Source organism: Pelodiscus sinensis, chromosome 1 (assembly GCF_052426305.1).
Source record: "Pelodiscus sinensis isolate ZL-2025 chromosome 1, ASM5242630v1, whole genome shotgun sequence".
NCBI classification, from domain to species: domain Eukaryota; kingdom Metazoa; phylum Chordata; order Testudines; family Trionychidae; genus Pelodiscus; species Pelodiscus sinensis.
The window spans coordinates 292,194,597-292,208,159 of record NC_143052.1 but is presented as its reverse complement, the minus strand read 5'-3'; the positions used below and the strand labels follow the sequence as shown (position 1 = coordinate 292,208,159).

Below are 13,563 nucleotides of genomic sequence, written 5' to 3'. Positions count from 1 at the left end.
CAGCCCCCGATTCCCGCCCCCAGCTCTGCTTCCTGGATCCCCCACTTCCTCCCGGCCAGCCCCACTCCCCTCCCAGCCAGTTCCTCCCTCACCCATGAAGTGTGTCCGGTATTTTTTTTAAGACAACCTGGTAATCCTATAATGTCTCAAAGAAAAGTGGCTTTGCGTTTTAATTTAATCGCATGATACACTCTTTTAGTTTTAAAGTATGGATTGCTGTATTATGCAATAAGCACTGAATTGCACATGTAAAAAACAAACTAAGAAGTACAATGTCCCATACTTAAGTCTGTATTTTTTAAGTAAAGTTTAGTTGTTAATTTAAAAAAATTAAGTTGAGTTAAGTTTTAGTTTCTTTAGTTTGTTTGATGAATAAAAATAACGTCCTTTATGATCGAGTAGTCAATAAATGTTCGCCTTTAAAAAAAAAATTCCCTGGATGCACACCCTTATGAAATGTGCTGCGCATGCCTATGCCCATCATCTCAAGATTTAAATGGGCTTATACCTTTTACCAAAGCTACAGTCTCTTAAAACTATTTATGGAAAGTGTATTTATTGTGGAGGTTTAATATCTATATGATAAATGTTTGTTGAAGTTTAAGAAGTGTTACAGGTCTGTCATTTTTATAATATAGCCATTGAGCCTCAATTAAAAATTAACTGGAATTTAATTAAACACTAAAAGTGACATTTTAACTCTTTGATTGTCCCAAGTTCCATATATGATACAGAATTTCCACTCTGAGCACCGCTGAGATGTACCAAGAATAACCTGATGTTTCATTGGCGTTCCATCTATAATCAATAGGTTTATTATAATAAACAGCTAATAGAGTGGAGGACAAGCGGCAAATTGGTTACATTTAATCAGTTACTTGTTTGAGATACTTGATTTAAAGTGAAGCCCTGAGATTATATGAATGAGCATCAACATTCAGGCATTGTGGACTGTAGAGCTAGAAATCATTAATTATCTGGGAAGAAATATATGAGTAATATGTGATTTGCATATCCTGTTTCGAAAATAAAACCTTATTTCCCTTAACTTCCACGTAGCTTGGTCTACCAAGCCTGCTGTAATTCTGCACCAAAGTTCACGCCAGAGGAAGCAAGTCATCATTTGTGTTCATAAAGGAACAGTGTCTGCTTCTTACCTGCACTATATGTAAAATTCCAATTGATCAAGATGCACTGGGCTGTCATTCAACCTGCATTTTCACAAAAAAAAAATCAGAATTATAGGGCTGCAAGTGATTTTAAGGAGTCATCAAGTCCAGCTTCCTGCACCAGAGTTGGAGAAAATGAGCCTATATGTCCTTGGCAAGTATCTATCTAACCTGTTCTTCAATGCAGTTCTCCTTATAACAGTCCTGCACATATTTAAATATATAAGGTTCCCCCTCAGTTTTCTCAAAACTAAACATGCGCAGGGTTTTTTTTTTTTTTAATGTTTCCTCATAGGTCAGGTTTTCTAAACCACTTGTCATTTTATTGATGTCCTCTAGAGAGACACCAATTTGTCCACCTCTTTCTTCAAATGCAGTGCTCCAAACTGGACACAATCATCTAGCTGAGGTCTCACCAAATACTTCCTGTGTCTTTCATACATCACTCTTTTTACTGTGTCCCAGATTGATATTTGGCCTTTTTTTTGGGGGGGGGGGGGGGGGGGGGGGGGGGGGGGGGGGGGGGGGGGGGGGGAGGAGTGGCAATCGCATCACATTTTGGCTCATGTTCAGTTTGTGATCAACTATCATTCCACATCCTTTACAGTGGTACTACTGCCTAAGCAGTTATTTCCTAGTTTGTATGTGATTTTTCTTTCCTAAGTGTAGTATATTGCATTTGTCTTTGCTGAATTTCATCTTGTTGATTTGAGACCAGAAGGAAGCTACACTTTGAATACAGTCTTTCAACCAGTTGAGCACCCATCTTACTGTAATTTCATCTAGACCACATTTCCCTGATTTGTGTATAAGAATGTCATATCCTAGGCTTCATTTGCATCTTCCTGGGCACCGCCATTTTTAAATGCCCAGTAGCTCGAACTACCTGCCCGCAGCTACATGCGGCACGGGCTAGGTAGTTCGAATTAACACTCTTAATTCAAACTACCATTACTCCTCCTGCAAGCCATACCCTTAGAGCCCCAGAAAGCAATCTGGGAAGCTGTGGGAGGCCTCTCAGAGGCCAATACGTTCAAATTAGTGGCACCAGAGAATCCACACTAATGCTATTTTGAAATTACTATTTTGGAATTAGCATAACTCTTTGTGAAATGCAGGAGTACAGAGTTTAAATTCCGTGACCCATTATTTTGAAATAACAGGCTTAGTCGTGTGGTTGCACTGCTTATAAATTCAGAAGAAGATTTGAGTGTAGACCAGGGCTCAGAGAATAGAAACATATCATGTAACCTTCACGTAATCAACCTATTTTGAAGTTTCAATATTTCATACTAAAGAGACCAGAAACAAGATACCAGCCTGACATTCTTCACTGAAACAATTCAGCAAATCTTTTCCAACACTGAGTACATTTGAGAAATTCATAATTTGTTTGTGGAATATTGACAAAGCTCAGAAGATGTTACAAATTTTCTACCCTGCTCCTGAGCCTCTAAAGAATGATTGTCATAGCATGATATTTGCAGAGACATGTCTTTTTTTACCTTGACTATGAGTCAGATGGATGAGCTACCATTATACACCATGCTAGTGTAACTTATCAAATTAGGAGAATACATTTTTAAATTCAATTACATTCTCAATGGAAATGGTTTCTCTGACTCTGGTAATCTATGGAGAGGAATTATACACAGTTAATAAAGCTTTACATTTCAAAACCTAATTTTGAATGTTATTCCAGAGGTTAATTTAAGATCCGTCTTCCAAAAGGGAAGTTAAATAAAACTGATAGATGGTTGGAATTTGTTGAGTGGTTTATCAGCATGTGAGTAAAAGTTCATTAGTTTTAATTAGTATAATCACTAATGTTGCATTAACAATTTGCTGAGTGAAAGTAATTGCTCACACCCATTGTATTAGATGGGGAGATTAGAATTCATTTTATGAAGCAATTAGCATTTCAGAGATTTTTAAAAGGGCCTTTTATGATCTGCTGTCGCAATAACCTCCTTCACCAAAAGATGGTTTAAATTAACCATAACTTTCATCCAAATAGGAAGAAGGAAGAAATGTGGGATAAAGTGTGATCCTGTCATCTCCAGTATTCTGTGATAAGCAGTCTTCTAAACGCAGACACCTTGATTTGTCTATAATGAGCTACTTTATTTTCCAGGCAATGCTGGTTGTTTATCAGTTTTTGGTTCAGTGTCGTGTTGGAAATTTTAAATTCTTAGATTTTTAACTCACAAAATACATAAAAGAGAATGAAAAAAAGAGTAATTTGGCATAATAATTGTCCAAAGCAGGTACTAGATATTTGGTACATGTTTAAATGATCAATTATTCTTTGTATAAAATGTCAAATAAAGGGGTCTTAGCGCCACCAACTACACAGCAGCACACTTAACATTGCCCTCTTCTCACTGAAACCTTAGAAGTTACAAATCAAAATTCAACTGTCTGAAAAGCCTGGACTTTCGAGTGAATACTGACCATTTAAGGAGTAGGGCAATTTATATGTGTTGATTCCCTCCGCTCTCTCCCGCCCCCCAAGGATGTTTGAGGTAACAGAGTCCAAGTGATGTGGAAACAATTTTTAAAATAAGAATTTGTGAACGTTTACACTCACAGTTCACTGCTTCTAATTTTATTAAAGGGCACACAGACAGAAACAAAGCAACCCAAAACTGATAACAGATCTACCTGCTATGTCATTGAAACAGATTTGGGCCTGGTCAAACCTGTGAAAAATGGAAGGAGACCTGCGTCCAGAATGTGGGGCAGGGTGGGATACGTAAGCCTCAGCATGTTGACATTCACTAGCATGTGCCAAATGGCCTGATAAATTCCTAGTTCTACAAGAGACACAACCAGGAGAAGATTGGTGATAGATGTTCTGATACACACTGTTATTTCCTACTCTAGGGCTGTGTCTACACTGGCCACATAACCCGTAATAGCTATGGAAATGAGAGAAGTCAGAATAGGGAAATGCGCGAGTAGGAATAAGAGATCCTCCGGAATAGGGCTTTATTCCGGAGGATCGCACCAGTCTGGACGCTCTTTTCCGGCTTTTCCCCAAGCCGGAAAAAAGCAGTGGCCATGTTTATTTAAATCCCACGGGGGATATTTAAATCCCCCGCGCATTTCCCTATTCTGACTTCTCTCATTTCCATAGCTATTACGGGTTATGTGGCCAGTGTAGACACAGCCTAGGTGAAAAGTATTGCTGGACAAAGTATCAAAAACATTATATCAACACGTTCATTTCAACACATGGTTTGTTCTGCAGCAGCATGCGCATTGTCTTTCGTTGCGTTTTCTGGAGCTTCTGCCTGAAAAGAGGGGAAATGACTTGGATTTCAAGTAGAAAACTGCCCTTAGCGATAAGCAAACTTTGAAGGGTTGGAATCCCTGCATGCATCTCCCTCTGTCACTCCCATACTCCTATGCTGAGGAGGTGTTGACAGGGCCCCTCAGAGCAGTACATCCTGGAGTTATCTCCTCATTGAGATGTATGAGACAATTCATATGCCCCAGAGCTATTGTTTCAGGATGTCTGCAGACAGAGGCAGAGGTCACTGCACCAGTTACATTCAAACATAAACTGAGCATTTCGTCACAACCACCAGGATAGAAACTTACATTTTTTTGTGAAAAAAAGCTGAAATTTTGACATAATCATTGGACTCAAAGAGCAGGTGTCTCTGTTCATGGGCTATTATGCCGCTGCTTTAATCTGTCATGTGTCCACCATTAGATAGAGAGGGGGAAGCATGATTTAGGCAGAGTGTATTTTATTCATAAAGAAAAATACCAAGGCCATCAAACACAATGAAAATGGATTTTCAGTTCACAAATTATGTGTAATAAAACATGTTATTTCAGAGGAGGGGGAATGTCTATGTTTGCCAGAGTGTCTCATTAAAGGGTAATAAAGCTATAAATATTGCATTTCCCGATTAGGAGCTCTAAGAGCCATAACTGCATAAAATGCCCCATGCTCACCTTGTTTTTTGCAAAACACAGATTTGTTTCCCTTGAACTAATGCGACTGCTTTTTAAAACACATACATCACTTTCATTTAAGATGATTTATTGCAGTCCTGCTGGTTTATCTTTCCCCTGCAGAATGAAACAGCTGCTGGCACCTTTTGTTGTCTGCATAAGTCCACATCTTGCTCCCGGTGGGTCTGTCTGATCTCAGAGGTGCTTAGTTCCTTCAGCTTCCATTCATGTCAATGAGATTTGCAGGCCCTCCCAGGATCAGGCCTGGGAAATATCTTGCAAGTCAGTGCCCAGAATGGTATCCCCAGCTTTCATTATGTGTGTTTTTTCTCTCTCTCTCTTCTTCTTGCAGTATGTGTCAAACAGGCATGCAGTTGGTCAGACCTCCACGGAGCAAAGCAGCCTCCACTCTCACCATCCTCATGAGACAGTGCATGACCCTCAGCTGATTCCGTGCACGTGCCCTCTGTTTTCCTGTCAATGGAAAGGCCATGTGGAAGTGGTGGTATCACATCTGAGACAGACGCACCGGATCAACATCCTTCACGGGGCAGAGATTGTTTTCCTGGCCACAGACATGCACCTCCCTGCACCAACAGATTGGATAATTATACATTCTTGCCTTGGCCACCATTTTTTGCTTGTGCTCAGGAAGCAGGAGAAATATGAAGGCCACCCCCAGTTCTTTGCCACCATGATGCTGATCGGCACTCCCACCCAAGCCGATAATTTCACCTATCGGCTCGAGCTCAACCGGAATCAGAGGCGCCTGAAGTGGGAAGCTACCCCGAGATCGGTACTGGAGTGTATTGACTCTGTCATATCAGATGGTGATTGCCTTGTCCTGAACACCTCTCTGGCCCAGCTCTTCTCTGATAATGGAAGCCTGGCTATAGGAATTGCAATAACTGCTAGCAAAGTTCATGCTGCTGAAGCAGAAATCTAAGGATACAAGCATGCTACTTCAGCAGCTTGAGAAAGCCAGAACTCATGGACTTTCTGGGGGTCTCAGGGCTTTTGTGGTCTTTAGTACTTGTCCACAGTGGGCATTATGTAAACATCCTGTGATTAAGGACTTTGTGTAATGTATTTGCTGTTTTGTTAATACAGTTTTATGACACATTTTAAAGGCGATAATCAAGTTGTTGTCTCCATCCACGTAAACCACTGAATCTCTTAAGAAGAAACCACCAGCATGGGAAGAATCAGCAGGGGGACTTATAGAATTCCTGTTCTGGGTAATCTATAAAAATGCTTTTCCTTTAGTGTCTGCCTAATAACCGGGTACTAATGCACTCTCATTCCTGGTAGCAAAGTGAAATATTTCCTATGGGTCAGAGGATCCTGCTTTGCCCATTTGTGGTCATCCCTCTTGAGCAACTTTATAGCAAGTGGGGGAATGCAATTAGTTTGCTGAAAATGGAGCAAACTGCAACCATCCAAAGCTTTAAGATGAAGAAATTGGTAAGCTCCAGCATGCAATGCTCCATCGGACCCCAGCAAATGGTTTGCATAAACATTGCATCCTATGACCCCCTCCCACCTTTTGGAGCCACTATTACCATTTGAAAGGAAGGGGGAATGACAGACTGAATATCAGGTGGCAGATCATATTTCTCCCACTGTTTCTGTTTATTAACCGTAACAACCGTGATCACTGAACACCAATAATGAGGTGGGGACTAAAGGCCGCCATCAAGCTGAGCCACATGGTGCTAGGCACTGCACTATACAAACATCATAAGTGGCAGTCCTTTCTCTGCAAAAGCTATAGTCTAAGGGCATGATGACATTGCAGTTAGGAGCTTGCCCCCCAGCCTAGATAAACAGACACATGCTATGGTCACTGAAGCTAGCACACTAAAAGTAGCAGTGTGGACATTGTGGCATGTGTGAGGACGGGCATGTGTTAGCCACCTGAGTAGACCCAGTGGGTTGAGTGGGCTTATGCTAGAGCAGCTCAATAATGCTATGTTATTGTGTTAGCTCAAGCACATATCTCTCTGCCTAGATTGGAAGGCATGTGGGCAGTTGCAGTGTAAATGTGCCAACATGGCTGAAGGCCCAGATGGGGAAGGCAAGCCCGAGGCCCCGCCCCCTTCTGCCCAAAGCCCCATTCTTTTCACAACCTCCTCCCCAGAGGAGTCAAGCCCAGCCCTCCTCTCAGGTCACTGCTCCCAGACCCAGCAGGTGGCATGCCCCACCCTTCCCGGGTGGCCAGAGCACCTGGGACAGTCACGCAGCAGCCCAATACTTCCTGGTTGGCCAGAGAGCGGAATTACTGTGCCACAGCCCCAACCTCCCAGGCAGCCAGGGAACCAGGCTGGCTCGCTATGGACCCAGGCCTCCCCAGCAGCCGGCACAGAGTGTAGGCAGTTTTGGGAAAACAATGCCTTCTTTTGCCTACGTTACCCACTGCCCATGCATGCCAAAGAGTGCCTTTTTAGGGGGTCTCGTATAGAACAGGCACTGGTGATCCATTTATCCCTTAGATTACTCCATCCACTGAAGAAAAACCCACTTCCTCTATAGAGTATTCAGCACATATCCAGGGCCTGCAAATCCTAACTCTTATAGTAAATACCACCCAGCTGCATGTCACATTGAACCAAATTAAGTTATAGTCTCATATCACCATGTAACTGGCTTGCCAGAGAAATACAAATCCATAACCTATCATTAGGGCTTTCATTGTTTAATATTTATTTTCTCAAATATTCAAAAGGTGTTTTTCAGAAAAATGAATCTAATACCCAAAAGGGTTTCAGGATGAGTGCTGCAGCTTGATTGTGCTATTATATTCCTGACCCTCAGTTTCATGACTTCCGCTGATTAACACAGATTGTAAAGTGGCAGCTGGAATATCTACCTGCAATATGGACTGTTAGGAGGGAAAACAATCGAGTCTTTCTATAATAATTTATCTTTACCATTTCTTCTATCTTTACATACATCCTCCTGCTCAAAACTGGCCATAGGTGAGAATAGTGTCATGAAAATATGTGGGTTTTTCGTAAGAGCCATTATTTTGTGATAGCGCTTGGGGCTGATTCAATACTGGAAATGGGGTCAGAATCAATCCACTGGATCTGAATATCACCTAATTTAAGGCAAATTCAGATCAAGGTGTGATGTTGAACTCTGTATCTGACCACTGTTTATAGAAGGATAAACTAAAGGTGCATCTTCACTTGAAAAAAGGTGTGTTCTTAATGTGAGTTAACCAACATGAAGTAAAATCTCAGTGAAGACTAGGCAGTTTGCAATTTTCACATATATTAACAGGTTGAGTGGGAAAATCTAGGGTTTACCTTGACTCACTAACTCACATAAAAAACTATTAACTACCTTGTCTTCACTAGAATATTACCTCCTGTTACTTACCATGTGTCAGGTTAAGAACACATCGGGGCTATGTCTACACTGGCGGCTTCTTGTGCAAGGACATCTTGTGCAGGAACATGTCCACACTGCCATGTTCTTTTGTGCAAGAGCATCCATGGCAGTGTGGACGCTCTCTTGAGCAAGAAAGCTCTGATGGCCATTTTAGCCTTAGGGGTTTCTTGAGCAAGAAACCCCTGTTGCCTGTCCACACTGCCTTCTTGCGCAAGAGCTCTTGCGCAAAAGGGCTTATTCCTCGTGGGGAGAGGAATAACTCTTGCGCAAGAAGCCCTCTTTTCTGACGCTGTAATGTAAATGTACTTGCACAAGAACACGTGTGCAGTGTAGATGCTCCACAAGTTTTTGCACAAGAACAGCCATTTTTGCGCAACAAGCCTACAGTGTAGATGTAGCTGAAGTGTCATTCTCAATAATGGGATCACTGTGTGCAGTGTAAGCTAGCTAGGCTAGTGTAGTTCTCTGCTCTAAGTGAATTCTGAGTGGGATGTGCTGGTTATATTAATGCACTAAAATGAAAGGCATTTCAGAGCAACTTATTTTTTCTACATACGGTTAAATATTCAGAACTGGAAACTGCTGCACATTTCCCTAAATAACAGTAATAAATAAATCATTGTGCACTCTAAACTGTAGTCTCCAACTTCTCAGGCAAGTGTTGTTTTACTGAACTTAAAACAAAACAAAAACTCCACCAGCTTAAACTAGCCCAGGCCTTTTTATGGTAAGGAAAAAACCATCTGAACCTGATCATGAAATAATTTTCTTTTATTCTGGAGATGACAGAACTGAGGACAATAGGGCTACGTCTAGACTACATTCCTTTTTCGTAAAAGGGATGTAAATTAGACGTATCGCAATTGCTAATGAAGCGGGGATTTAAATCTCCCCCGCTTCATTAGCATAAAAATGGCTGCCGTTTTTTTTCCGCACGGAGCTTTGCCGGAAAAAAGCGCTAGTCTAGACGCTGATCTTGCGGAAAATAAAGCCTTTTCCGAAAGATCCCTTAACCCTTATTTCATAGAGAAATAAGGGATCTTTCAGAAAAGGCTTTATTTTCCGAAAGATCCACATCTAGACTGGCGCTTTTTTCCAACAATGCTCCGAGCAGGAAAAAAGCGGCAGCCATTTTTATGCAAATGAAGTGGGGGGGATTTAAATCCCCGCTTCATTTTCAACTGCGATGTGTCTGATTTGCATCCCTTTTACGGAAAAGGGATGCAGTCTAGACACAGCCCATTAGTTTTTTGGCGTTATCATCAGCCTTTAATGTGAAGGGTGTGTGAGTAGATTTTGGTTAGAAAATTTTCATGATGCTCTTGTACAGCTGGGCCACATGAATTGCCCACAGTCAGATTAGAAAATATGACTTACTTTCCCTGCTCTAAACAACAGCATTCTACCTTAGTGTCTTCAGTAAGAGGACACTAGTTCTTTTAGGGCCATCTCCCTAGCTGGAATTAAGGCCAAACCATATATCTATAACTCTTTGTAAGTCAATTAGTTCTCATCAGCCAAAATCTCCTGCTCATCTTGTTTTCAGAACAATGGGGAAGCCTGCTGAGGATGGCAAGATGGAGGGAATTTTCTTCCTGTTGGCACATTACTTCCCTCCAGAATAAATACATACAGAGCACTAAGCAAACCAACAAAAACAGCGGAGAATAAGAACTGTGTAGATAGATACCACTGCAGATGCTTTGCTCATGGTCTCTGACGAGTGGAGCCTGTAGGCCAGTAATACAACAGTGGTTGCCATCAATGACTCATGCTACTACTCAGGAAGTGAACTGCCTCCCTATGCCCCTGTTAAAATTTTAATAGCTAAATGGAGCACCCCCACATGCCACTTCTCTGTTCACCCTCCCTGCTGCCCTTTCTCCCCACAGGCACCACCAGTCATTACTGCTCATTACCCCACTATTCCTCTCACCCATGTCATTCATGCTACAACACACATTCCATAAGAGCTTATGTCAGCACCTGATAGCATGTGTTAATGTGCATTCAAGACTCCAAAAGCAACTATGTCAAAATGACACCTCCTTGCACATGAGATCTGCCTGTGTGTAGTCAGAGACAAAATTGTTTACTTTAGACTCAAACAGAAGTTCTCACTACACGCCGGCTGCGTCTAGACTGGCATGATTTTGCGGAAATACTTTTAACGGAAAAGTTTGTCTGTTAAAAGTATTTCCACAAAAGTGCATCTAGATTGGCACGGATGCTTTTGCACAAAAAGTGCTTTTGTTCAAAAGCATCCGTGGCCAGTCTAGTTGCGATTTTGCGCAAGAAAGCCCCGATCGCCATTTTAGCCATCGGGGCTTTTTTGCGCAAAACAGTTCTTCCCTGTCTACACTGGCCCTCTTGCACAAGTATTCTTGCGCAAGAGGGCTTTTTCCTGAGCGGGAGCATGAAAGTATTTACACAAGAAGCACTGTTTTTGTACTTTGCAAAGTCAGTGTTCTTGCGCAAATTCAAGCGGCCAGTGTAGACAGCTGGCAAGTTTTTGCGCAAAAGCGGCTGCTTTTGCGCAAAATCTTGCCAGTCTAGACACACCCACCCAGTACAGGTAGGAAAAAGAGAGCTGGTTTCTATGCTGACATGTGCTTCATCAAAAGAGTTGTTAGGGTGAAAGCCTGTCTTCAATTATCATTGAATACATCAGAGTCAAAAGGGCCAAATTTGAAGAAATTAGGCATGTGCACATATACGCAAAAGCATAATTTGGCCTTCCAAAGAAAAGTTATATAACAGTAACTTATGTGACTATATTTGTTTCAGCAGAAACTGTGTGCTGTTGTATGGACTATATAGGATCCCAAAGAATCAAAGCCATTATCACGACCCTGCTACTGTCCAACATTGAACAATGATAAACAAAGTTCAGGATTTCATTGGTGAACAGAGCCCTTGCTTGCTCAGTACACTGGCAAACTCATCATTAAACCGCCCCTTCCCCCCCTCACACACACACACACAGACTTTTGAACCTTTTTAAAGACACAGAAAACATTTAAAGCTTTTGTTTTAACAGCATTCTTTATTCCCTTTAGCTGTAGGTTTTAGAAAGAAGCTCCCAATCTCCCTCCACTGACAGCCGTGCAGATGTTATTAAAGATAGTAGTCACAGTCCTTTTAGGGAAAAGAGACATTAGAATGGCTAGAGCTGTTGTTTTTGTTAATGCTGTTAAAGTACAATCCCATTTCCCAGTAGATAAAAGACAAAGAAGAGGGAAGAGAAAAACAGCAAAGATAGAAAATGCAGCTTCGGTCTCTAGTGTTGAATGTTCTCCCCTTATCTTTTCCATCCATGTGTGGATTTTTTCCCGCCCATGTGCAGAATAAATGTTTTAATGTGCACTGAAGCACGTGCAACTGTGCTCCACTAGTAGAAGCAAAACCTAGCGGTGGGTGCTCTGCTGATCAGCTGGGTGGCATTTGAATCTCTCCTCAGCAGCTGCATACGCACACACCTTACAGAGAACATTCTTTACAACCTCATTGCTGGAAAAACACAGGCATGGCACACGGTTTTATCAGCCACTCTGAGACCTAGCAACTTGTACCGGCATCAGGCTGTTTAGGGCGTTGCTTTTACCTGCCTCTTTGGTCACAAGCTTACAGCAGCGCTGCCACATATACTCTCTTGGCCATCTAAGGCAGATTCTTATCAAAGCAAAGGGAGAGAGAGAAATACGGTAGAGGCAAACGAAGGTGGGGAAGGGAAAGGACACACAAGTGGCAGGAAGTGACAAGTTGATGAGCTCCAGTGGTATTAAGACAGATCCAGAAAATAGTAAAAGCAGCAGTCTTGATGGTAAAGTTCACACCTTCCAGTTTACCCATCTCCCAGCCAAAAGTTGTTTCAAGAGTCCTCAGGTTGTTCCCCTCCCCACTGTCTTTTTTCAAAGGAGCCAGTGATGGTGTGTGTGAAAGGATTAATGTGGCCCTGACAGGCCAATTAACATACTGGCCTGCACCTGGATGGCACACCAGACTTAAATGACTATGAAACCCAGCTGGGGAAGGGGCTGTCAGAGGATTATAAAGAAAGTGGAGAGCAAGAAGAGGCTGCAGTCATTCTCTGGGACCAGAGAGAGTAGGGATAACAAAGGTCTGGGTTCTGCTCCTCAATCAAGAAGTCTGATAGGCCAGGGGAGAGCAGGTTGAAGAAACAACAAGGGGAATTTTAAGAGGCATAAAATGCTGGCCCCAGGCCCTGTGACAGGGAGGGCAAAAAGGGCAGTTGCCCTGAGGCCCAACAGTTCTAAGGCACCTGGTGCTCCCAGTCACTACCACAGCTAGGCTACGTCTACATTGGCAAGATTTTGCGCAAATACTTTTAACGCAAGAGTTTTTGCGTTAAAAGTATTTGCGCAAGAGAGCGTCTGCACTGGAATGTGCTTTTGCGCAAGAGATGTGCTTTTGTGCAAAAGCATCCGTGCTAGTGTAGACGCTTTCTTGAGCAAGAAAGTTCCGACAGCCATTTTAGCCATCGGGCTTTCTTGCGCAAGAAATTCATGTTGCCTGTCTACACTGGCCTCTTGTGCAAGAACAATTGCGCAAGAGGGCTTATCCCTAAGCGGGAGTATCATAGTTCTTGTGCAAGAAGCACTGATTTCTTCCATTAGAACGTCAGTGTTCTTGCACAAGAACTCATGGCCAGTATAGACAGGCGGCAAAATCTTGCCAATGTAGACACAGCCCTATTGTGGCTGCCACGGCTGCCAGTGCTCTGGGCCCTTTAAATTGCTGCCGTTTCACGCTCTGTGGGGCTCTGAGGCCGGGGGGAGTGTGCTGCAATCCTGGTGCTGCTAAGGGCTGGCTTTCCCCATCCCTTCTGCCTGCGTTCCCCTTCCCACACACACACACCCCTTACCTAGGGGCCCATAGTGGCTGTCAGCCCTGCTGGCTGGTCCTGCAAGGGTGGAAGTTGGCTTGAGTTTGTGCCTTTGGTTTGGGATTTTGATTTTATTCAGGGATCTGAGGGAAGGGCCTCTAGTCCCATCTGAGAGAAGGCTGA

At 42.7% G+C, this 13,563-nt stretch overlaps 1 protein-coding gene across 1 annotated transcript in view; it reads left to right on the top strand.

Moving 5' to 3' along the window:
* Positions 1-7,855, top strand: part of SIAH3 (siah E3 ubiquitin protein ligase family member 3) — a 75,686-nt gene extending 67,831 nt beyond the window's left edge. The window contains exon 2 of the mRNA XM_014570945.4: positions 5,491-7,855. Coding sequence (XP_014426431.2) covers positions 5,491-6,084 — 594 coding nt within the window. The 3' untranslated portion in view covers positions 6,085-7,855. The remainder of the gene's footprint in view (positions 1-5,490) is intronic.
* The last annotated feature ends 5,708 nt before the right edge of the window (positions 7,856-13,563 follow it).